This window comes from Narcine bancroftii, chromosome 3, assembly GCF_036971445.1.
Source record: "Narcine bancroftii isolate sNarBan1 chromosome 3, sNarBan1.hap1, whole genome shotgun sequence".
NCBI classification, from domain to species: domain Eukaryota; kingdom Metazoa; phylum Chordata; class Chondrichthyes; order Torpediniformes; family Narcinidae; genus Narcine; species Narcine bancroftii.
In genome coordinates this window covers 164653043-164678822 of record NC_091471.1, presented here as the reverse complement: position 1 = coordinate 164678822, position 25780 = coordinate 164653043, and the positions used below count along the sequence as shown (strand labels likewise).

General features: G+C 38.8%; 1 protein-coding gene across 12 annotated transcripts in view; it reads left to right on the top strand.

The window, feature by feature from the left end:
* Positions 1-25780, top strand: part of ccser1 (coiled-coil serine-rich protein 1) — a 1096421-nt gene that overhangs the window by 738778 nt on the left and 331863 nt on the right. For 10 of the 12 annotated variants that reach the window (XM_069925708.1, XM_069925709.1, XM_069925719.1 and 7 more), the window contains one exon: positions 10864-10941. The exons of 1 other annotated variant lie outside the window; for it this stretch is intronic. In XM_069925708.1, coding sequence (XP_069781809.1) covers positions 10864-10941 — 78 coding nt within the window. Of the gene's footprint in view, positions 1-10863; positions 10943-25780 lie in introns of those variants that run through there. One more of the 12 variants, XR_011353899.1, reaches the window with a different exon arrangement.

Here is a 25780-nt window from a genome sequence, read left to right as displayed (position 1 = left end):
CTGAACATCTGACTGCAAAAGAAGAAATCTGCTGCAAAATATTTCTTTCTATAGGCTTCTCAATTTAGTGACTGCTAATTTGGACACAGCAGACTCTCACAAAGAGCAGTTGAAGAAAAAAACTAGATAATTTTCATATTTTGCTGCCACCTTCCCTGTGTTACAAAAGGACTTCAATCTAGAATTAGTTTATTGGCTGAACATCACTTTGGGACATGATGATATCTTCTAAAATCTGGGGTAGAAGCAAAATACATTTTTAAAAATACTTTATATAAAAATTTAAATGTACAAAGAATAACTCCCCCTCCTCCCTCCCCAACCCCCATACCCACCCACAACCCAAGGACCCCAAAGAAAGAAAAGAGAAAGAAAATGATTTAACATCAAAAATATAGTAAACCACCATGGATTAAAGCAACACACCATCACGAACCCCAGGGAATTCAACATTTTAAACCCATATAGTCCAAATAGGGGGTCCATACTTGAAAAAAAAGATAATTATCATGTAAATTTTACATTATTTTTTCCAAAGGAATACATGACCTCAATTCCATATACCACCTCTGAAACCCCAAATCAATCTCATTTTTCCTTGCTACCACCATTGCCAACCTTAAAAATGCAATTTGATACTTAATCAACCTCAAAATCAAACTTTACCTTTTAACATTACCTAATAAAAACAATGTTGGGTCCATTGAAATTGAATCTTTAAAACTTTCTCTAAAAATTCCTTAAGCCGTCTCTAAAATATTTAACCTTATCACATAACCAAGTTGAACGTAAAAAAGAGCCTACTTCTTTAAAACATCTAAAACATAAATCTGAAGAACTTAATTTATATTTTTTTCAATTTCTGAGGAGTGAAGTACATTTGATGCAGAAAGTTATAATGAACGAACCTATATCGAACATTAATAATCTTAGACATAGTATTCTTACAAATAGATGTCCAATCGTCATGGTCAATTTTAATTCCCAAATCCTCTTCCCATTTCAATCTCGATTTATGAATATCTAATTAAGGCATTTTACTTTGTAACAGTTTATATATTTCAGAAATAAATTTCTTTTTACCACCTTCCGTAAGTAAAGTATCAAAACTTGATTGTCTTTGTAATCTCAAAGTATGCCCAAAATTATCCAATAGCAATGCTTGATCTTGATCATATTTTTCTTTCATTGTCTGAAAAGTAATAAAATAACTAGCCTCATAACAATCTTGAGAAGCAAAATACTCCTTTAAATGTTGGGAGTGGGATGGATAGAAATAATTACTGAATTGCAAAAGTCTTTTGGTTTAACAGTTAACATTTATTCTGTGAAATTAAGGCCAAATCGATATTTTCAGAGCCGTAAAGTGAAAGTGTTAAGCCAACAGACATAAAATCTAAGACAACAAAACAAATGGTGGGAACAGTGGTGACTTGTAATATATTTGTGTTCAACCAAGGCTTCTGTATTGTAAAATTTTAAATATATAAATATTTTTAAATATCTGAATACTTTAACTGAAACAACACCTTCAGTTCTGGCATTTATTTTGTTCAATAACTCTGAAATGATACTAAAGATAATAGGAATTCAAGAGTGCGAATTCTCACAACTCAAAAGATTAATATAATTTTACTGGTCACCAGTATAAAATCATCACTCCGAAAATAGCTTGCCCATTAACATTTGAAGTCCAGCTAAACTGACAACTCAGTGCCAGAAGGATTTAATAATGATTGTGCATTTGACATCTAGTCATTTTAGCATCTCTGTATTATTATCTCTGCAAAAAAATTAGATAGAAAATGCTGATTACCTCTCTCACGATTGACTTGTTGTTAATACGTATTTTATTCTTAATGCCACATTGTAGGATGATGGAATAGAAGTAGGAATCAACTATCTGGTTTCTCGAGCTTGTTCTGCCTCCCAATTAAGATTATAGATATTCATCTTCACCAACCTGCCTCATATCATTAATGACCAAAACTCTACCTCGTTGTGCTTGATTATGATGTTTCCATGTGCCCAGCCGTCTAGGGCAAAGAATTCCAAATTTTCAAAACTATGAGAGAAAAAAAATCTTGGTCTTCACTGTGCTCATGAATCCATAATCTGTGATCCAAGAATTTCCAACAATATGGGATGTCCTTAAATCTTTCCTTCCCAAAGATGTGCATGATTTCTCCCAAACTTGGAAGTAGCTTTGATCCAAGAGGAAACTGGAGCATCTGAAGGAAGCCTACATGATTACTGGAAGATTGTGAAAAGTGTCTTAAAGGCTACTTGGCACAGAGTAAAGGACCAGATAGCTGCAAAAGGGCCAGATTTTTAGATTACAAGACTGAGTGAATGTCTGATTTTCTCACAACATTTTAGAGGCATAGAGCCCAGGTTCTTCAGCCCAACATATCTATGCTCAACATCACTCATCCCTTGTACCTGCATTAATTTTATATCTTGCATTGCCTTGCTCATTCAAATACCTGTTAAGATGCCTGTTCAATGAAGTTGTTGTTCTTTCCTCTCCCATATCCTCTGGCAGCTCTTTCCGGAAACCAACCACACTATGTGTCAAAGATTTGCCCATCAGATCTTTGAATCTTCTCCCTCTCACCAGCAAAGTAACAGCCAGCCGAAGTTTCATGCCGGAGCCATTCGGAAAATGCCTGAACAAGAAGTTAGAGGTGTCTGGAAGCGAGGAACGCAGGGAGGGGAAGAAAGGAACTGAGAGGTGATAGTGGGAGGGACTGAGGGCTGAGAAAGATACTCACTGATTGGAGGAAGGAAGGGAAGGGGCTAGGGAGCAGGAGGAAGGAAGATGTGGGTGTCGGGCAGAGAAAAGAGAAGGAGTCAGATAGAAAGAGAAAGGAGGGAGAAAGTTGGTGGAATTCAGAAGCTGATTTTAATGCTGTCAGATTGGAGACTGCTGAGAAAGAATATGAGGTATTGTTCCTCTAATTTTTTTCAGGCATTAAAAACATGACATACCTAATGAAGGATTCAGGCCCAAAATGTTGACTTCCTATAGGTGTCCCCCATGGTGTTGCATCACCTGCTGAGTTCCTCCAGCATTTTTGTGCATTACTTCAACTCTTCCAAATTCTACAAGCAAAACTTCTGGCAAGGATTTTTTGTAACTGACAAATAAACTATTATTCTTTGTGCTCAGATGACAATTATGAATCATCACTCATGTTAGTTTTGCATGGATATGCATCAAATAGGCTGGTATGAAGTGTCTCATGTTTCCCTGCTGATTATGTTAACTCACTTCAAAATATCTATATTTGGTCTTGCTGTGTGGATTTCATTGGCAAATCAAGCACTTAATACTCATTCCCAATTTTCCTTGAGATGCTGGTTTGAATCTTCCATGGCAATGCACCAAATGAAGACATTCCTCTAGTTTTGGTTGGGAGGGAGTTCCAGCATTTAGATCAATATATGAAGATTTGGGAGCTAGGTATTTCAAAGTATCATTGTGTCGTGAAGAGGAAATAGCAGGCAATGAGTTCCACTGTGTCTGTTACTCTCATCCTTCTTAGAGAGAGGTCACAAGTTTAGGAGATGCTGTTAAAACACCTTTGACATGTAACCACATGATTTGATCAGGATCCAATTCCTGGTTCCTTCTCCACAGTCCATTTTGGAGAGCACATCCATCGTGTACATGCGCACCATCCTGTCGCAGACTGGCTCCTTATCAAAGCTGACCAGGCAGCTGTCTCCCCTCTGTTTTTCATGTAGGCAATGGCATCCCTGAGGCTGTCAAAGATTTCTCTGCAAGTCAGTGTGCAGATTTCACCTGGAGCAAAGCAAACCATTGGTGTCATCACAATAGAGGTCAGAAGGAAGGCATTTGCCCCTGCCTCCATTTCTATTCCACTCTTGTCTCTTGGATGAACTGGACTCTCTGAAATCTTTCAATTCATGGAGCTCCCCATCACTTCAATTATTTTACTTTTCAGTTTCTTTGTCACCTCCACATTGGCATCTTCTTCTTTAACTGGTTTATTTCAAAGAATGCACCTCACAACAGAGCTCCCTGCTCTTCTGCGGGAACATTCTATCTGCCAGCTCATCTTCGTAAATTGGTTCTGAGGTATACTCTACAATGCACAAGCGTGCTGGAGAAAGCAGGTCACGCAGGATCCATAGGAAGTAAAGGGTAAGCAATGGCACGGTTGGCGTAGCAGTTAGTGCCATGCCTTTATAGCGCCAGCGATTGGGACTGGGATTCAAATCTCACGCTGTCTGTAAAGAGTTTATATGTTCTCCCCACGTCTGCATGGGTTTTCTATTTGGGCTCTGTTTTCCTTCCACTGTTCAAAATATACCGGGGTGTAGGTTAATTGGGTGTAAATTGGGCGGCATGGCCTCATGGGCTGAAATGGCCTGTTACAATGCTGTTTTGGGCCTGGGCCCTGATGAAGCACATTTCTCCAGCATGTTTGTGTATTGCACTCGATCCCAGCATCAGCAGACTTTCTTGTTTAACTGAGGTACACTCTGTCTTATACAATAAACTTACCAAGCTCTCACCCACACCCTTCCACAACTCTCTCAAATCCGCTCATCCCTTCTGAAGATACTTTCACTTCAGCTTGGTGCTGTTCATTTCTCGCCCTGAGAACACATTGTTCCTCAAAACAGCTTGAGGGAAAAGAAAATCAAAATGAAGACAATTCTTATGGTTGGTAACATAAAACAGAACCAATAAAAGAGAACACAGCTTGCACATATACAACTGGGAAAATGTTCTTGTAATCTTGACCCATTCATTAACTACCCATGTCAAGAAATAATTTATGAAGGGATTAGTTCCTTCTTTAGCTTTATGGGAGTGAATCAACTGTATTCAAGTGATCATTGCCTCCCATATAGATGTCCTGCTTCGAATTGTCCTTTTAAAATCAAATTTACTTCTTTTTGGTGTGAAAGAGCCCTCGCAAATTATTGGGCAGGGATTTGTTTTTCACTTCAGTAGAACCCGAGGAGACAATCTGAGACAATAAATGCTTTTATAATTTCACCAACTTGTTTGTCAGTGGCTGCCCAGAGATTCACTCATACCCCTGGCCACAAGGCAGATGATTGGACAATTACTCTGTCAATCAAAATAGGACTCCAGAATGCTGTGAAGTTACAAGGACTGATGTCATGCTTTGTGTGCAGAAACTGACCGTTTCCAAAGCACAAGGCTTCCATTGGGAGACTTAACCAAGCTTAATTTGCCATAATGCATTGAGATGCCTTTCAAGTACACCCTGTAAAATGACTATTTGCTCAGCATTTCTGCATACCAATAACAAGTCCTGTAAATGAACTTTCTTGCTTCAACATAGTGGCTGTTAGTACCACACATTAGCTGATATTTCAGTGTCAATGATCAGTAAACTCCTCTCAACAATGTAAAGATCAGAAGGATTCTTGCTGGATCGTTCTGGCTCCCACCAATATTTCTGTTTAGAACCATGGGTATTAACTACTTAAAAAAGGCAGTCAGTCTGAGATTGTTAACTTGGGCTCCCTAATCTGAACATCTGACTGGAAGAGAATTAATTTACTTCAATATATTTATTTTCCTAAGTCTCTCACAATGTGGTTACTGTTATAATTAAAGGATTGTTCATTTGAACTCAGCAAGCTCTCACAGGGAGCATTTGAAGAAAAGGACAAGATCATCTCTATATTCTGCTCCCACATTTCCAGTGTTGCAAAGTGTCTTCACTTGAGAAGTAGTTTGTTGACTGAACATCACTTTGGGTCCTGTTGAAATCTAAAATCTGATGTAAGTGCAAAATTCTTTTAACTGTTGGGAAAGGGGATGGATTTAAATCATTCCAGTCAGTCTGAGAATTACTCACATGTGCTGTCCAATGAGGAAGTCCAAGATCTATTGATAGACTGGCTGATCAGAATCTGTCAGTTTGTGTTGTTGCTGAGTCCCACAGAGAATCCAGTTGCAGAGCCCAGTTATGTAGAAAAGTGTTCTAGAGTATTATCTATCAGAGCCCGCAGCAGGTCACACCTGTTCAAGGTGAGGGACTTTTACAGATCAATGCGTTTGGGTTTGGAGAGATTCCTTGAGGACACTTTCCAAACCCTCCCAAGCAACTAAATATGAGAGGACAATCTGATTTGCATGTTCCCAAAGCCACCAATGAAGCTGGTGAAAGAGCCTTTTTGGTCTGCCTGAATCTTGTTGGTCTGAGCAGAGTGAGACCTCACACTTCCGATTGGCACATTCCAGGCTGTGCTAAGGATCATACTGAAGGTTGGTGCAATCAAAGAAGGAGTATTGTCTAGGTCCTTCTGCCACTGGACATTGAGGAGATGGTGAGGAAGCTCCTCAAACAGCTGAGGTTTGTAGCAATGATGCTTTATGCATGGAAAGTGCAAACACTAAGAATGTATAGAACTAATAACACTAGGAATGAATAGACTGAACAGCACTACAAATGTCGTGAGATATTCACGGTGTTTTCTTTACTAACATATATTTTGTATGATAAATATATTTTAATTTTGAAATAATATTCTGTTCATGCTAATGTACCTTAGTTTAAAACTTTGCAAGAACACACAAGTTGCAATATAGTTCTGAGAGAAGGTTAAACACCCTGTGGATGCCCTGGTTTGACATGGGTTGGAATTTAGCTGTTATGCTTCACAAAGCCAAGTAAAAAATACTATCTTCCTTGGAACTTTGCATTCAAGTGCTTTGATCTATTTGCTCTGGCATTGAAATGCTCTGAGAGTGTAGACTCTGGGCTGCATATGTGTATAAACATATATTAGTAGATCCATCTCCGGTTTCACTTGCAAGAAATACAAAAATGCTGGAGGAACTCAGCCAGTCTCATCACGTCCACAGGAGCTAAGGATTTATTACCAAAGTTTTGAACCTGAGCCTTTCCTCAAGGTTCAATCATAGCGTCTGTAGACTTTCGTGTTTCACTCACTTCCAAGAAGGCACAGTAAATAAATTAAGTTGGAACCAATACAAAACCTGCCAGTCTCAGAGTAGTGGTTTGCAGCATAACCAAGATGTAATTCTTTAAATAGATCAGATTCTTATTTCATGTAGCAGAAGGAATTATCGAGTGCACTTGGGCATCTTGCCAATCATCGTAGCATTTGGAGAAAAGGAAGTTCTACATTGTAGTTTTCCTGACCTTGGAACTTCTTCACAATCCATTGAGATGTTTTTAAGTGGAGTGCCCTGATTGTAATGAATCATTAAAACATGGTGGAAGGAAAGTTTTGCTTTACCGTACTGCTTCAGATAGCTGATATGTGTCCACTTTTATCTCCAGTAGAATATTTCTGCAAAATGCCCTTGATCCTTAAATGCTGTTGATACCAGCTCCAGGAATTATAACTACTGACTTTGGTTATTATGTCTTCCTTTCCCTGTGCATATTTAACTGGAGCAATGTCCAATCCGCTGGAGGAGCTCAGCAGGTCAATCAGCAGCTGTCACTGTTACTATCTATATTGATTTTCAACAGATGAGGAAGGAGGAAGCTTTCGTTCACATGTTATTGTTGGGGCAGTAATAAGTGCATATAATAATCATGTTTGAAATATTACTGAAAATATCTCACAAATAATAAAACCTCTTTATATTGGATTTGCTCATCTCTTTCGTAAACATAGGCCCTATTTCTATCTAAACATCTTTTGAATTTATTTTGAAAGCTGCTCTTTCCAGTGGCATTGACTTGCTTTAGTTTTGCATGTCATTAATTTACAAGGATTACTCTATAATAGTAGCAAGTACTATTTATATCCCAGAATCCATGCAGCTCACTTGACTGAGTCAGATTATTTTGCACATGGGCTTTTTCCTATCTTCTCATTTATGAGTGACACATTTTATTCATTTATGAACTCCCATGTTGTATTTCGCTTGAATCCATGAAAGTGACAAAAATTTTACAGCACACAAATCGATCCTTTGGCCCAACTTGTTCCCATTTGCCTGGCTTAGGCCCATGTTCCTCTAAATCAACTATTCTCAACCCTTTTATAACTATGACCCTTTAGAACTACTTAAAAGTTTTAAATATTTTATGATTTCAGTCTGTGCCCCCCCCCCCCCACCCTTGAATGTGCTGTGGCCCCAGCAGGCCATATGACCCCCATTGAGAATACCTGTTCACTGCATCCATTTACATTTTTTAATACCCTTCATTATTCTATCTACAGTATCACCCCTCAGCCTTGGAGGAAACGGACCTATCCGACCTATTCTCCAGATAACTCAAGCCCTCCAAACCCGACACATCCTTGTGAATCTTTCTGTAACATTTACAGCTTAATGACATTCTAAGAACTGTATCCCACAATTTTTACCACATAATTATGCTTTAATTTCTGTGTCTTGATTGTTTAAAATTTCCATTCAACAGAAGTTAACATTGCAATAAAAGGTGTTAAATAAAACATGATGTAAAAGCATAATACATCAATTGTAAACAGCTGGTGTTGTAGCATAATTCTGCATTGTAATTGAGGAACAAGTGCAAATCTTAATTTTGACAACTCTTTTTTACATGAAAAATATCACTCACCAATTTATTTGAAGGGTTAATTTGCATTGACAGAGTAATCTTCTATTTTCTATTGTAGAGGGGCAGCGGTTAGTGCTGCTGTTGCAAACTCCAGTGTCCCTCATCACAGGTCCTGTCTCTTTAGATTCTGTATGTTCGTCCTGCAACCATGTGGACTCCTGTGGAGATCCAGTTTCTTCCCATATCCCAAAGGGATGTTCGCCATTTCATATTGCCCCTGATATGGGAGAGTGCTAGGAGGATCAGAAGAAGTTGAAGAACAAGTGAGACAAAATGAGTTACAGGGAAAGAACTGGGGATATAATTAACGGGAATGTCTGAGATCCATCAACATCATGATGAGCTGAATATCCTTCTTTTATCCCATATGGAAATTTGGGGCTTCTTGCATTACCAAGGACCAATCTGGAGATTTTGTGGTTCTAGACCTGTTTCCATGTTGTATTTATTTAATTTTAATTCAGTGATACTGCATGGAAACAGGTCCTCAAGCCTGTGCCACCTAAATACACCCATTTGACCTAAATGACCATGTAACCAATTAACCTACTAAGTAGAACATAAAGTCTTCAGATACTGTGATCGCAGTAAAAACACACTGAAATGCTGAAGTAACTCAGCCAGTCTTTTTAACGTCCATTAAAAGCAAAGATATATTGGTGACATTTCAGGCCTGAGCCCTTCTTAATGGAATAAGCAGAATGAGCCAGAAGCAGGAAATCTCAGAAAGTCTCAAAATTCAGACAATGCAGGTTGGGGGAGGAATCCAGAATAACAAAAGATGTTCATTGGATAGAATAAAGGAAGAGGTCAGAATTTATCATGTCTGCAAAAAGAGACAGGGAGCCAGAGCTGGAAGAAGGTTGTGTGTGTGTGTGTGTGTGTGTGTGTGTGTGTGTGTGTGTGTGTGTGTGTGTGTGTGTGTGTGTGTGTGTGTGTGTGTGTGTGTGTGTGTGTGTGTGTGTGTGTGTGTGATGCAGTAGATGGCCCCATTAGATTCACAAGTGAAATGCTGCTTCACTTGGAAAGATTGTTTGGGGCCCTGAATGTTGGTGAGGGATAAGATGTGGACACAAGTGGAGCATCTCCTGTGCTCACAGGAGTAGGTACTAAGAGGGTGATTGGTGGGGAGGAAAGTGTAGACAAGGGAATCAAGGAGAGGATGCTCCCTGAGGAAGCTGGAGAGGGGAGGAGAGGAGAATATGTGTTTAGTGGTGGGATCATGTTGTGGGTGGAAAAAATGATGGATGTGGAGGCTGTGGGTTGGTAGGTGAGGACAAGATGAATCCTGTCTTTGTTGTTGATGGGGGCGGAATCGGCCAGGGCAGATGTGCAGGTAATGGAGGATATATGGGTGAGTGCCAAGTTGATTGTTTGAGGAAGGAGGATATCTGTGATAATTTGGCTTTGAAGTCCTCATCCTGAGTGCAGATGCAACAGAGATGGAGGAATTGAGAGAAGGGCATGGAATCCTTACAGGGGACAGGATGGGAAGAGGTGTACTCGAGGTAGCTGTGGGAGTTGGTGGGTTTGTAGAAGATGTCTGTCAAGTGTTTGTCTCTCAAGTTGGAGACAGAGAGATCGAGGAAAAGGAAAGTGTTGCTTGAGATGGGCCAAGTGAATTTGAGGTCGGGTGGAAGTTGCCAGCAAAGTGGATGAAGTCAACAAGCTCATCATGGATACATGAGATAGCACCAAAGTCATCATCGATTCAGCAGATGAAGAGTTGAGGGGCCTTGCCTGTGTAGGCTTGTGGCATGATTGCTCGTCATAGCCAATAAAAAGGCAGGTCCATGAGGGCCCATGTGGGTGCCTGTGACTAGTCCTTTGACCTGGATAAAGTGGGATGTTAAAGGAGAAATTGTTTAGGGTGAGGACAAGTTCTGCCATTAAGGTGGGTGGTGGTGGAGGGGGACTGATTGGGTCTATTGTTCCAAAAGAATTGAAGGGCTTTGAGGCCGATTACCCCTGTACCTCTTTTGAATATGGGAGGAACCCATGTAGACACTGGGAGAATGTACAAACTCCTTACAGTGAGTTCTGGATTCTATCCTGGGTCACTGGCTCTGCAATAGCATTGTGCTAACTGTGCTGTCCCCATGATCCAACTGGATGGCTTCAACAACCTTTGGAATATTCTGTGCTATTTGAAGCTAAATATCCTTCTAGCTATTTTCTCAAAGTTGTTAATTGAAATTATGTTAACCATTTTTTTTGTGAAAGATTGTATTGCAGTATATTGTCCTAGAATTAACGTAATGGGCCTTTTCTTTGGTTCCAGAGTGCAGAGATGAGTCCTGCCAGTAGCATGCTTTCACTTCCTGTCAGCCCCATCACTGAGATGCCTCTTCCTCTCAAGGTAGGACACAGTCACTGTGTTGGTGAGGAACTCTGCAAATGTTTCTTCAGAAAATACTGTTAAATTTATTGATTAATGTCCTGCGTACTGAGATGTAGTAAAAGCCTTTGATGCACCATTCAAAAAGTTGTCTCACCTCAACATTAGCTTGCAAATTAAAATGGAAAGGAGAATCAAGGAAATCCTAATGGAGAGAGGGAGCGGTCAAGAATAAACTCGCCTTGACGGAGGGCTCAGGCGCAAAATTTTGGTACCCATTACTCCCTCCAGATGCTGCGTAACCAGTCTCCAGCACTTTTGAGTATTGTACCACAACCACAGCATCTGCAGATTTTCCTGTTTAACTCCCTCCTCTGATGTTGCCACATATTTGCACAGATTGTATTCCAAGCATCGAATGAAACCACTGGCAATGCCGCAATAACCATCATGACTTGTTTCATTTCTCCGTGCATGTTGTTCAATGGTCAGAACCCTGGGGATTGAGTCCTGAGCTCAAGCTCCCGCATCCCATTCACCTTCTTGACACTCATTCATTGGTATGATTGTAAGTGTGACAGAGGATTCTCCGTGAATCAGAGCTCCAATGAAAGACACAAGTGTGCTGATGAGATGACGTCCCTTGAACTTGTATCATCCGTTTATGCAAAGTTGTTCCTGAAGAAAGTTCAGGATTGGTTGAGTTTAAAGAGGGACACAGTTAGCATAGTGGTTAGCTCAATGCTTTTACAGCGACCAGGATTTGAATCCGGCATTGCTTGTCAGGTGTTTCTATGTTCTTCCCATGTCTTGGCTGTGATAGTACAGATTCTATCACAAATGTGTATATGTACAGTATGTACAGATGGTAGTGTAGGATGACTGTGATTGGCTGAGTGTGTAGCCACATTTACCGGCAGGTCTTAAAGGATTGCTCCTAGCCAGATCAGGTCATCCTGGACTGGTCGACCTACTTGTGATATGCTCCAGTCTTCTAGTTAATAAAAGCCTTGGTTTGGATCAAAAAGTCTTTGCTTCTTTCAATGCGCATTACAATGGCGTAGGTTTGCCGTGGGTGTTCTGGTTTCTTCTCACCCTCCAAAATGTACAGGGTTGGGAAGTAATTGGGTGGCATGATTTTTAAGGGCCTCCTACCATGCTGTATGCTTAAAATTAAAACAAATCTACAATTTATGTAGCATCCTTTAGGAATGGGCAGGGAAGGATTAAGAAGACCCCCCCCCCCCTTGTTTCTGAATGTATTGGCCATTGAACCCCAGAACATCTTGAATAGAAAGAGATGCTCTGGAGCTGAAAATTCTGTGTTCAAGTTTTAAAGAATATATTACTTGTTTGGTGTCATCAACATGACTTTTTCTAAAAGTACATTAGAAGAAATCATATATGAACTCTATATGTAGTTTGTGAGATAGCACCTTGATGGAGAGATTAAGCTCTTGCCTTTTTAGGAAGGGATGATATTTGTTCAATTGGAGACTTTATTACAGAATCATATTTTACACCTCCAGGCCTTGTGAAATGCAAACCTCTCACTGGAATATTTCAACTTCACAATTTGCCGTGCGAGAAACTATGATGGTTTGCTATTCAATAGCAAGTGGTATGTTCTTTCTTGAAACAAGTCCCTGAAAGCAGATAAATTGATGTTCAGTCTGTAATGGAATTAACTGAAGAAATTAATGTAGCATGTATTTAAAAAAAAGATACATCTATGGTGAGAGGGATGTCAATCCTTAATGATGAGTAGGAGATATCCCAATCGTTGGCATAAAGTTCTGCAAACTGAAAATGGGCAGAAGGGAAGAGTCTTCTTTGTAGGGTTGATGAATGTTGATTCTGGAGTCTTGTTTCCATCTGTTTTCCCTTTCTCGGAGTGGGATGCATTTTACAGTTAACATTTCTTGGCTGATGTGCAAGACACATGTTTAATTCACTTCGTAAGGAAAAGAGCATGCAGCCACCTACGGAGGGAATTGATGCACTGTTGGTGAACATGAGCTGTAAATCGAAACAAACTCATTGTTAACACATTGTAGTTTTTTAATGATTTGGACCAATAAGAAAGGAGGAAGGAGAGAGAAACAAAGTCCTACATTTCTGTAGTTTGTTTGTTTATACGTATTCTTTGGCTTGGCTTCGCGGACAAAGATTTATGGAGGGTTAAAATGTCCATGTCAGCTGCAGGCTCGTTTGTGGCTGACAAGTCTGATGCGGGACAGGCAGACACGGTTGCAGCGGTTGCAGGGGAAAATTGGTGGGTTGGGGTTGGGTGTTGGGTTTTTCCTCCTTTGTCTTTTGTCAGTGAGGTGGGCTCTGTGGTCTTCTTCAAAGGAGGTTGCTGCCCGCCGAACTGTGAGGCGCCAAGATGCACGGTTTGAGGCGATATTAGCCCACTGGCGGTGGTCAATGGGGCAGGCACCAAGAGATTTCTTTAGGCAGTCCTTGTACCTCTTCTTTGGTGCACCTCTGACACGATGGCCAGTGGAGAGCTCGCCATATAACACGATCTTGGGAAGGCGATGGTCCTCCATTCTGCAGACGTGACCTACCCAGCGCAGTTGGATCTTCAATAGCGTGGATTCAATGCTGTCGGCCTCTGCCATCTCGAGTTAGGGATGAAGTCGCTCCAATGAATGTTGAGGATGGAGCGGAGACAACGCTGGTGGAAGCGTTCTAGGAGCCGTAGGTGATGCCTGTAGAGGACCCATGATTCGGAGCCGAACAAGAGTGTGGGTATGACAACGGCTCTGTATACGCTTATCTTTGTGAGGTCTTTCAGTTGGTTGTTTTTCCAGACTCTTTTGTGTAGTCTTCCAAAGGCGCTATTTGCCTTGGCGAGTCTGTTGTCTATCTCGTTGTCGTTGTCCTACATTTCTGTAGTTTGTTTGTTTATACATATACCACCTAATGAACAACATCTTCACACCATGGTTCATGCATAAAAACACACAATACATCATAGAGGATAATCAAAACACACACACACACACACACACACACACACACACACACACACACACACACACACACACACACATATTTTGGATGATTTTCACTGTTACAGAATACTATTCATCAGTTTCACAGGCCTGGGTAAAGAAGCTAATCCCCAGCCTGCTAGTCCTGATTTTGATGCTCCTGGACTACCTTCTTGATGGTAGTGGAATAAAGATACTGTGTGCTGAATAGGAAGAGTTATCTATAATTCCTTGAGTCCTATTTAGACACCACTTCCAAGTAAATGTCATCAAAAGAGGAAAGGGAAACTCCAATGATCCTCTTGGCCCATTGTAATGATCTTTCGTGGACCTTTCATGTCTCTTGGAAATATCTAAAGCACTTGGCAGCCACTCACGTCACCAGAGGAATTGCGCAGATCACAATCTCTACATAAAATTCAATAAACGTTGGCAGGATTCAAGGGATAACTCCTTTGCTCATGTTTGGAATAGAGCCTTGGGATCATTTATATTGACTCAAGAAAGCAGATGGAATGTCAGATGTCTCATTCTGAACTCAGAATTTCTAATGCTGCAGTACTCCCATAGCATTTCATTGGAAACAGCTCTATCTTTAAGTTTCTGTTGTGGGATTTCAACCCAAATTTCTCCCTAAGGCACAGGATGCTAACCTGAAAATGCTAACCTAATTTTATGATTATTTTGATTAAATGCCAATGCACATTTGCTTAATGAACAAGACAATAAACTAGATACAATTTGAACTTGTTTTACTTAAAGTAAAACAGTCAGTCATGTTGTTCAACAATTGTTATTGGCCAGCGTTAAAAATAATCAAGAAATTACTGAAGATTATGGAGTCACAGTGCTACACAGCATGGGACAAGCCCTTCAGCCCAACTGGCCTATATCCCTCTGAACGTTTACTGTCCATAAACTTTCTCTGAAAGATCATGGAAATAAAACCAAGCTATATAGTAGCAAATGCAATTTTTATATAGGTAAATTAAACTTTTAAAAAATCACTACCTTAATATGCCATATCATTTTACAAGGATTGTATTCCCATCACTGAATGAAAATAGAGTATTCTTCGATGAGATTTCCTAAGGAGCCATGAATAGCATAATATCTTTGTTTTTTAGACATTGGAAAATATCTTCCTTTTCCAATAGTTCGATGATTGTAACAGTAGGTTTGCTGCTCACCATAACACACCACTTTTTCCAGCATCTTTGACAGGAGAAGAGGTTGTGCTGTAATCGAATGCAAATGATCACAGAGGCCAGACCTCTGAAATAAAGCTAGAAATTGATGGAAGCACTTAACAGATCAGTGTGTAAAAAAAAATAAATGTGCTGCTAATATTTTGAATTGACAGCCTTTCACCAGAAGCACCAGTAATAATTAAAAATCAAAAAATATTTATTCTCTCCACAGAAGCTGTTTGACCTGCTGTGCGTTTCTCGGCAGCACCCAGCTCAGATTTCCCTGACAACACTAGTTTTAACACTTCAGTAACTAAGGACCACATGCCATTCAATGAGTCTGCTGCTCATGGGGAATCTAACCCCACAATCTTCCTCTTCTTCCATATCCGTCAAAATCTTTGACTATCAAAAATGGATTCAAAATTGACAATTGACCTTGCCCCCAAATGGACTGCCTCCAACTGATGTTGAAAACCTCTTGAACTTTAACCCCAAGCTGCTCAACACCAACATACCCTTCAGAAAGGGTACAGCCTTTGAAAAGGATTTTCCAGGATGTTGCCCGAATTAGAGGGTAGGAGCTGTGGGGTGAGCTTGGGTTGGTTTCTCTGTTGAGTAATAGGCCGATAGCCATCTATGAAATTATGAAAGGCATAGATAGGCGAGAAAGTCAGAATCTTTTTGCCTTGGGTACAAATGTCACATAAAAGAGGACATGTATTTAAAGTGAGAAGGGGAAGTTTAAGTGAAATGTGCAGAACAAGTTTTTTTTTTCCATGGAGGATCATAGGTGCTTAAGAAGGGGCTGCCAGGTAGTGCTTAAAAGGCTTCCAGAGAGATACATGAGGGAAATGGACGGTTATGTATCATGTCTAAGAAGAACAGAATTAATTTACTTTGACATCATGTGTTGCAGAGAAAACGTGAGTCAAAGTGCCTGTTCCTGTGATGAGCTGAGCTGTTCCTCGTTTAATGTGATTTTAGCTGCTAACCTTAGTTCTTAATCCTTGCTTTGCCTTGTATAATATCTTCTGTAACTTATGGCTGGTTTTTCATTGTGAACATTAATTTGCCGAAGTTGTTCTGAGAGTGTCTTCTTCATATAAATAATCTCATAAAGGGAGGCACGGTTGGCATAACAGTGCAACGCTGTGACAGCACCAGTGATTGGGACAGGGGTTCGAATACCCCACTGTCTGTAAACAGTTTGCATGCTCTCCCCGTGTCTGTGTTGGTTTTCCCCTGGGGCTCCGGTTTCCTCCCACCATTCAAAACTTACCAGGAATTGTAGCTCAATAGGGTCTAATTGGGCTGCATGAGCTCGTGGGCCGAAAGGGCTCGTAACGGTGCTCTATATCTAAATTTAAATTTAAATTTGGACACTATTTGCTCGGTTATTTATTCTAAATTCTCACTCATACACTTATCTAACTGTTATAGATTCTACGTACTCTGTCAAGGAATATTGAGCTGAAAGAAGTGCTGAAAAGAAATCAATTCTAAAATTCTCCTTGCATTCTTATTGCCCTGGAAACACATTGAAAGTGAAGGTCAAACAATGGAGATTCCAATTACTTGAATTAAATTATTAATTTCTCTCTGTGTAAAAGCAATCCCAGAAATATTCAAGAACATGAAAATTGCATTTACCTAAATAAGTAATAAGCATGGTACACACTCCTTTTAAGTAAGTGTACTGGTAATCAACTGTCAGCATTCTCCTAAACTGATTAACAGTGAATAGAAAGAATTATTATTATGCATCTATATTTCAGGTAGACATGTGCATGCATAGTTAATTTACAACAACTTTACTGAAGCATATTAACTCACTGGTGTTGAGGGAGCTAACTTGGTGGTGGAGAATTCAGGGTGGAGGTGGTATGCAGCTGACACAGCAGAGTAGAATCTGTAACCCAGATAAGGAACTGGACCACAGATATCATGTCGATCCCTCCTATCATGTATAAATAGATGAGCTCTGTTAATCCAAAGTTAATTTGTTGATCACTCGATTATTTTATTTCAGGCTAATTGTTCACTAATTCAATTCGAGATTAAAAGTGTGTATTGAGAGAATTTGCAGTTATATAATCTATTAATTATTTCAGTCCAGCCAAGATCTTGAGTATCATTTTGTTACACTGGATTACTTAGTGACTCTTTGCCGGGCCAACAAATAAAATAAGTTTGTTTACCTTTTGCACATGACAATAACTTGAATCTTGAACCTATATTGAGGTTTGAAGAGTTTGTGATGTTTAATATTTTTTTCAGCTGTTCATTTTTTTTGCCTCTTGTGCATCTGTTTGATTCTTGTGCCAATTAATTCTTAAGCATTTACTTCCTTGTCTCATCGTTAATGACACTGGCTTCTCAGACATGAACAGCGCATGCATTTCTTAGACCACTGGTCCGCTCATGTCAGTACCACTGGATCCTTGCTATTTTACTCAAAACCTGGGCTGCTATGTTTGTCTAGATTCATGTTTGTGTGATGCATGTCTGCAGGTTTCAGTATGTGCCAATGAATACATTGTCTGGATTGTGAGTGCTTCTTTGAAGTTCAAGCTCTCTCATTGTTACTTTGTGATGCGAGTCCAAATGCAAATCGATCTGATGATCTGCAATCCAGAGAGGGATAAAAATATATGTTTAATAGCAAAAGAACATTAGAAATGAAAGCTTTTTGACCCTTTCTACTTCTCCTTTGTTCGCAAAAATCAAAACTGGCCTGCCTGATCACAACCTGGCCAAAATCCTTTGATTCACCTGATATCCAAAAATCCATAAACCTCTATCTCAAATCTATTCAACAACTGTGCCTCAAAAGCTCTTTGTACTGGATGATTTCAAAGGTTCACTGATTGAAGGTATTCTGCTTATCTTGGATCGGAATGGATAACCCCAGATGGTGAGACTGTGTCCCTAATTGAAAATAAACATGATCTACCCCATCCAAGCTTTGAAAGAACTTTATGTTTCAACCAGTTCATCTAAATTTTGCAGGGGATCACTCTACTTAATTTCTGCTTTCATGACATACCATCTATTCTAGCAGTCAATCTGGTATTTCTTTGCTGCACTCCTTCCATTGCAAGTATTTCTTCATGTAGAGAGACCAGGTCTGTATATAATATTCCAGATGTAGGTTCAACAAATTGCTACATGATTCAAGTAACACGTTTTCATTTTTATATTTGAGTTCCCTTGCAATAAAGTGAACATCCATTTCCTTCCTTAAAGGCATCTATCCCTTTGCATCAACTTTCAGTAATATGCTCAAGGTCACTCAAATTCCCTTCAACATCAACATCTTTCAAACGCTCACCATTTCAAAATTAACCTGCCTTTCTAATTTTTCTTCTACCAAAATGGATGAGCTGACATTTTCCCCATAAAATGCCATCTGTCATTTCCTTTGCCTGTCGATGCCTTCTAGAAGGGTTACTGCATCTCCCGAAAAACAGACACTGTCTCTGCCGATTTTGCACGTTCAGTAAACTTGGATATAATATCCTGGATCTCCTCATTCACATCATCGATCAAGAGTTCTGGACTGTGAGCAGAAGCGGCCATAGCACCAGTCCCTACAATACCTGATTCCACACAATCTCCCAACCCCAGATGATGTGTTTGTTCTCACTCTTTGCTAACAGTTAACTAGTCTCAAATCCAGGCCAATGGCATCTTGTCCAATACCTTATCAAAGCCTCTCTGAAGTCCAAACACATCACATTCATTGAATCACATTTATCTATTCTGTGAGTTACAATCTCAAAAACTAATGTATTTTTCCAAGTGGAATATCTATTTTACATGATGATTTGCCAACCATATTGTGTTTAAAACATTATGTTTTGTCAATATACAATTTCAAGAGTTCTTCCTTATATTACACCTCTGACCAGAATTCAACTGGCAACTTTCGCGTGCTTATCAATATTGATGTGTGTGTTATCCTATAATTGGAGGCAGAGAAAAGACACCATGATTTTTTAAATCATCATTTAATCAGTTTTAGGTGTTCAGATTAGATCAAATAGAAGCCAGCTCACCAGAGTCCCAGGAAGGCAGGTGGCAGCTTTGTGAGTGTTTAATGAGGAAAGACAGTCCTCATTAGGGAAAAGGGAGAAGTGTTAATAAAGGTGGAAGGAAGGGAGGAGACTGGATTGAAATGTGGACTGGTAGGGAAAGACGGTCTAGGCTGTTTTGTCTCCATAACTCAGGTTTTCAAAGATATTTTTTCAAGTTATGTCCACTAAAATACAAATGAATGAGATTGACATCTGAAGTTCCTTTCACCACATCATTTCAAGGTCAGTGAGCACCTCTCTGTACTATGGAGAAGGCTACAACACAGATTTAACAGGTCGGGATATACACAAAAGTGCTGGAGAAACTCAGCAGGTCCTGCAGCATTTAAAGGAGGTAAAGACATTTCACCATCATTTTGCGCCTGAGCCGTTCGTCAAAGAATGAACATAAAGGAGGCAGATGTCTGAATAAACAAGTAGCGGGAGAAGGAAAGGGGCAGGGTGAAGAGCCTGGAGGCTCTTCTTAAGCATATGAGGGGAGAGTGAAACACGGAAGTCTACAGATGCTGTTATTGTAGTAAAAACACACCAAAATGCTGGAGGAATTCAGACAGTCTTTTCAGAATCCATAAAAAGCAAGGATATTATTGCCGACAGTTCGGGCCTGAGCCCTTCTTCAAGGAATAATCAGAATGAGTCAGAAGCAAGAAATCTCAGAAATTCATACAATGCTGGGTGGGGGGTGGGAGGGGGGAGGGTGGAAATCCAGTCCAACAAAAGTTGTTAATTAATTGGATATGATAAGGGACAAGATAAGAATTTATCTTGTACAAAAAGAGAAGGGAAGGCAGAGATAGAGCTGGAAGAAGACGACGGAGAAGAAGTGAGGGGGGCTTAATGTAAGCCAGAGAAGTCAATATTAATGCCATCCATTTGGAGGCAGGAGACAACAGCTGGGAATTGATGGGGGGAGTAGATCTGTGACTACAAAGCTGGAAGAAAGGAGTCAGAGGGATAGGGTAAGAGAAAGAGGCAAGGAGAGGGGAGCTAGAAGAAAGGAGACATTGGAATAATGATTGAGGGTGGGGGGGCGGAATGTGGGGAAGTGTTCTTTTCTAATCCTACAAACAGATACAAAGAACTAAAAGTTTCAAATTCTTGTTTTGGACAACAAAGATTATCTGACAAAGCATGGTGCATTACTGTGGTTGGATTTGATCAAAAGCCAGAGAAAGTTAGAGTGGACAAGCTTGGTCCTGAGTGTCCTACTTTGGGAGACTGCAGAAAGTTGTTATCCTTGGCAGTATGTTCCCACATCTATAATTAGCACAGTTCGATGTGAATTCCCAAAGTAGAACAAACCAGCAGCATGGGTAAGGAAAGCAAACATTCCAGATCACACTGCAGAAGGCACGTATAGAGAGTGTTATAATAGTTTTCTCATTTATCCTCCTGCTCTTGACAACCCCTTGTGTTCTTTATGTCTATTTATACACCACCAGTAACCTGAATACTGGCCATGTTTAACACCCTAAGGAGTTTCTAATGACTTCAGTGCATGGTCCTGCAGCATCAGATTAAATGGAACTGCAGCAGGCTACTCTTTTGTATAATAACAGACAAACGTATGCCTTTCTGTCTCAGTACTATTTTGGAGTGCCCTCGATCCTGCCCCCATTTCTCTTGGTTATGCAATAACATTAAGGGTGACAGTGTGCCAAGTAAGATGCAATGAAGTGCTGAGATAAACACCAAAAGTTTATTTTTTTGTGTGACATAGGGCTGCGCAATCACATGGATATTTAATGACAGCAGCAGAAATTCAGTTGAGATTAATTTACTGAATATCAAATCCAACTCATCTCTATTTTTTCTTAGTCCCAATTCCATTCACATCTGCTGCAAAATTGAAATCCTTGAAGGAGAGCTTTACGATCAACACAGCTCTCTTGCCTTTGAATAACAAATCACTTTGAACCCCTACATTACTGGCAATACGTGAGTGGTGCATTCTTTTGGAGGAGTCCTGAATCGCCCTTCGGTCAGACATAAAATGCTGATGACATTAGTTTACTGTCATATACATCCTACAATGTATATATGCACTGGAGTTCTTACTTACTGCAGTGGAACAGGTGCTTTTGAAAAGATATAATAGTAAACCAAATTGGATTCTAACAAGATAATAATAAATGAGATAGATCGATAATAAATATTCCCAGTAATCCTCGGGCATATAAAAGTGACTTGTAACAGTGCAGACAGTTCTATTGTGATGTGGGAACAAGGGGAGGTTCAAGACCTGTTTGATACCCAGAGGTCCCGAACCCAGAGGTGCTGCCAAATTTAGCAGTGAGCAGGATTGAAACCAGGGTGACAGCGGTCTTTTATGATATTGACTTCCTTCTTGAAGCCACACCTCACATAGATTTCTGCATTTGGGTTGGAGCCTGTGGTGGATCTGGGATCGAGTGATATTCATGAAGGATTTTCGACCTGTTAACTTGGTTTCTCTTTGTGTAGACACTGCCTGACTTGCCAAGTCTTTTTTTCCTCCAACTTCCCAAAGATGTGAGGGTCTGATGGTTGATTGGTCATATTATCAGTTGTCCCAACTGTGTCAGTAAGTGAGGGAATATGGGGTGTGTTGTTGGTCAGTGCAGACTCAGTGAGCTGACAAGTATTCTTCCGTTCTGTGTCTCTCGATGAATTTATAACTATACCAGCAGCACCTCTATTCTGTGCACGGTGTGGTAAGTTAGTGTGAGGAGATTTATCCTGAAATTGTTAACTTGATGATCAATTCCACCAGTCAATCGACAGAAGGTGTAATATGTGCTGAGTTCCCCATGGAACTCAACCTTCTCCTGCATCCTGCTTTGAGGAGGACCATCCATTCTATGCATCCAATTTGCATTGCATGTGTCTTTGATTTTTATCTCTTCTTTCACACGGCTGCCCTCAGCCAAGTGAAAAAGGAGCAAATCAAAAACATCTTGATAAACGAACGTTAAGGGTTAAGATCAGCGATTGTATTTAGTCATCCTTGTCAGTGTTTTTAATTTTTAATTTCCTTGTTGCTTTTAAAAGCTCCCACCTCTCTCATGAACTGCCAAAACAAAGGTTAATAAAGATATAATTTCTTTTCAGTCCTTGTCATGTGGGAGCAAACCTATTAATAAGACTAAATCTATCCAAGAGTTGGGAAGAGACATTTACATTCTATAATTTCTGCAGTCAAGTGACCTCTGAGGAAACCTGCTTGGCACAGGTGAAACACATCACATAAATTAATTTGTTTCACAGGAAAAAGCAAGTGTTTGCAATTGAGTGAAGGTTGATTTTTCTTTTGAATTGAATTTTGGTGAGTTGAAAGATCAAAGGTACCCAGCAAACAGAAAACTGTGTGCTGTTTCACAGCTTGTGATGTTTTCCTGCCTGCAAAGAAGTTTCAATAAGGTTAGTGAGCAAGAATAATAATGAAAAAGGCTGATAAAAGAGAATACTTTGGAAAACATGTGATTTTTATTTTCGTTATAGGTGAATTAGTTATGAGTCAAGAAGTTCCAGAATTGTTGGCTGATTGTTTTGTGTCCATCACATTAGTAGCTGGGTTTTATTTTGCATCTTTGGTCAGTTGAAGTGGATTGAAAATGTGTACAATGGTCTTCAAAGCAATGGAAGGATAAAGGTGAATGAATCTAAAGTGAAAACTCCTGATATTGAGGCTCTGATTACATTCTTTAATTCTTGTGCAATGGACTCTGAGGCAAAGGACTATTGAGGAATTAATTCAGGGACTCAAAGCCTCCTTGAAAAGAAGAAAGATGCTCAATGGTTCTGAGCATTTGTGACTGCTAAAGTGGAGTAGGAACATTTTGGGAGAAAATTAAGAACCTTGAGGTGATGAGTGTCAAAAGTCCTGTGTAAACAGAAGAGTGCTTCATGCAACATCTTCTACTCTTGTGCCCCATTGAAGTTCTCTTGTCTGTGGAAGAATGAATTGAGATAAATGATGCATTGTTCTCCCTCAGAACCCACAATGGATGAATGTCCTCCTTGACTGTGAGGAGCAACCTAATAAATTTGTTTGTACCCTCCCATTGTGAAGAAGACTTTGTGTGACACCACCCACCACCATATTTAAGGCTAGCTTAGTTCCTGCCATTATCTGACTCCTTTATGAACCTTTCACTCCATAAATCTACATGAGCTACTGTGCTTTCCTTGCTGTACTATATAAGGATTGACTAACTGGTCTTCATAAAAAGTAAACTTTCTCCCTGTACCTCTGTATGCATGACAATGAACTTGTGTTTCTTCCTCCATTGTAATCACACTAGGAAAAACTTCCAATTATTGTTTTAAAATATACCAAAAGAGTCAAAGGAGTCAAGCAAAATTGTCACAGCATTTTACACACTGTGAATTTGCATCCTTGCACTGATTCCTCTCATTCTGAATTTAACAGTGAAGTCTGCAATGAAGCCTTCATATTCTTTTATGGAACATGAAGGGAATAGTCTGTTTTGATTGATTTATGTCTAATAAATATAACTTGCCTAGATAACTTTTTTTTAAGGTATCAACAGATTAAGAACTTTTAAAATATTACTTTATCTACTTTTCCAATACCACATCAGACTGAAGTTACCTAATTTAATAGCAACAATTTCTGATTTGATCCTGAAAATATGTTCAATTATTTCTGACAAAATTAAGAATGAATGGGAAAGAACTTAAGATACCTTTACCTATAGAAACATGGGAGAAAATTCCCCAATTAGTTAACACTTCTTCCATGTGTGCTTGACACTCTTTGATGCAGTTTAAGTTGGATCATAGGGCCCATGTGTCCAAGGACAAGCTAACTAATTTTTACTCCCTATCTGTGCCAGATGTAATTCTGAGGTGGCTTCCCTGACGCATATTTTGGTTCTGCCCTTCCCTGGATTAAAAAAAGAAAGAGATTTTTGATATTATTCCAGCAGTTTTGCTCATTGACCTACAACTTTATCCTATTACTTCACTTTTTGAACTCTGGCCACTTGTCTGCTTCAGCTTGTTGTGTGATTGCATTTGTTACTTGAATAGCCAGGAGATCCATTCTACTCAAATGGGAAGACCCAAAACTACCTACGATGTTTCAATAGTTTTCCCAAACTATGGCATGTTTAAATTTAGAAAAAAAATTAGTGATAACAGTTGATCTTTCATTGAAATTTGAAGAAACATTTAATCAACATTTTCATATGATTTAAGTTGAGCCTTTCTGAATCCTTTTCAACATTTTTTGTGTAGAGCAGTAGAATTAACCACAAAATAATTGCTTAACTGCTGATACATGGTACCCAGCTTTTTTTTCTTAGTTGTGGGATATTTTTGTAATAAAATTTGATTCCTTTTCATGTTTGGCCTTTATGAGATTGGGAGTTTCAGTTTACATAGGTCTGTGTTTGTATATGTTAACTGTTGTTTTTTTAAAACTTTATTTAAGATTTTATAACATGAATAACATATAGGATTACATTTAAAAAAAAAAAAAATTAAGAATAAAATAATAAAATTACAATACAGTATCAGTAATCTAAATAAACTATACCCTCCCCAATAATTATTACACATTAATAACCCAACTCAAATTAGTCCAACACCCTTTCCCCCCAAAATAAAGAGTGAAGAATTAATAAAGTTAATAATATATGTGAGGAAAAAAACCCATTTACAAAAAAAAACAAAAACATAACCGATTAAAATACTAACAAAAATACTAATTAAGATATCAGACTTAAAAAAAACATATTTAAATCAAACTTAAATGCATATATTTAACAAACGGAGTTAAGATGAAACCTATATTTAACTCAAACTTAATATAAAAAAATTAGTAAAGTTAGTAACATTATCTATCAAAAATTTTTAAACAATAATCAATTCTTAAAAAAATTGTAGCATGAAAAAAAGATGAAAAAAAAACTTTCTCTATAGAGATAAACCTTCACCAAATATCAACTAACTTCACATCTATCATCATATTAGTCACATAAACCACCATCTTAAAACAAAATTCAAACCTCATTAAGCATTGTACAATTCAATTTTAGTACTCTTCCACCATTTTTCCCTTTTACTCTTGAATAGTTATCCAATAAACGCTACAATACCACATTTAAATATCCCCAATCATTACGTTAAAATTCAGATATCCAAATAATAAAAACACATCTACAACAAAATCTATGTCTTCAACAAATGGAGTATAAACCACAAACAAAATTCAAGCCTCATTAAGAATTGTACAATTCAATTTATAACTTTCACCATTATTCCCTTCGTTCTATAACTAAAATAGCAAAATAATATACACCAGAATTACCACTCCTTCACCTTAAAGTTAAAGAAAAAATATTTAAAAAAAACTTATCCATCCCATTCACATTTAAATTTCAGATATTCCTTATCTACTGAATAAACTTTACAAAAGAAACCACATCAATTTTTAGTTTTTTAAACAATCAAATACTTATGCTTTTTTGTATTTAAACAAAAAAAAAAACCCTTCACTCTTTAATCTAAAAAAATATTTTTAATATTTTTAATATTTTTTTAATCAAAAAAAGGAAAAAAAACA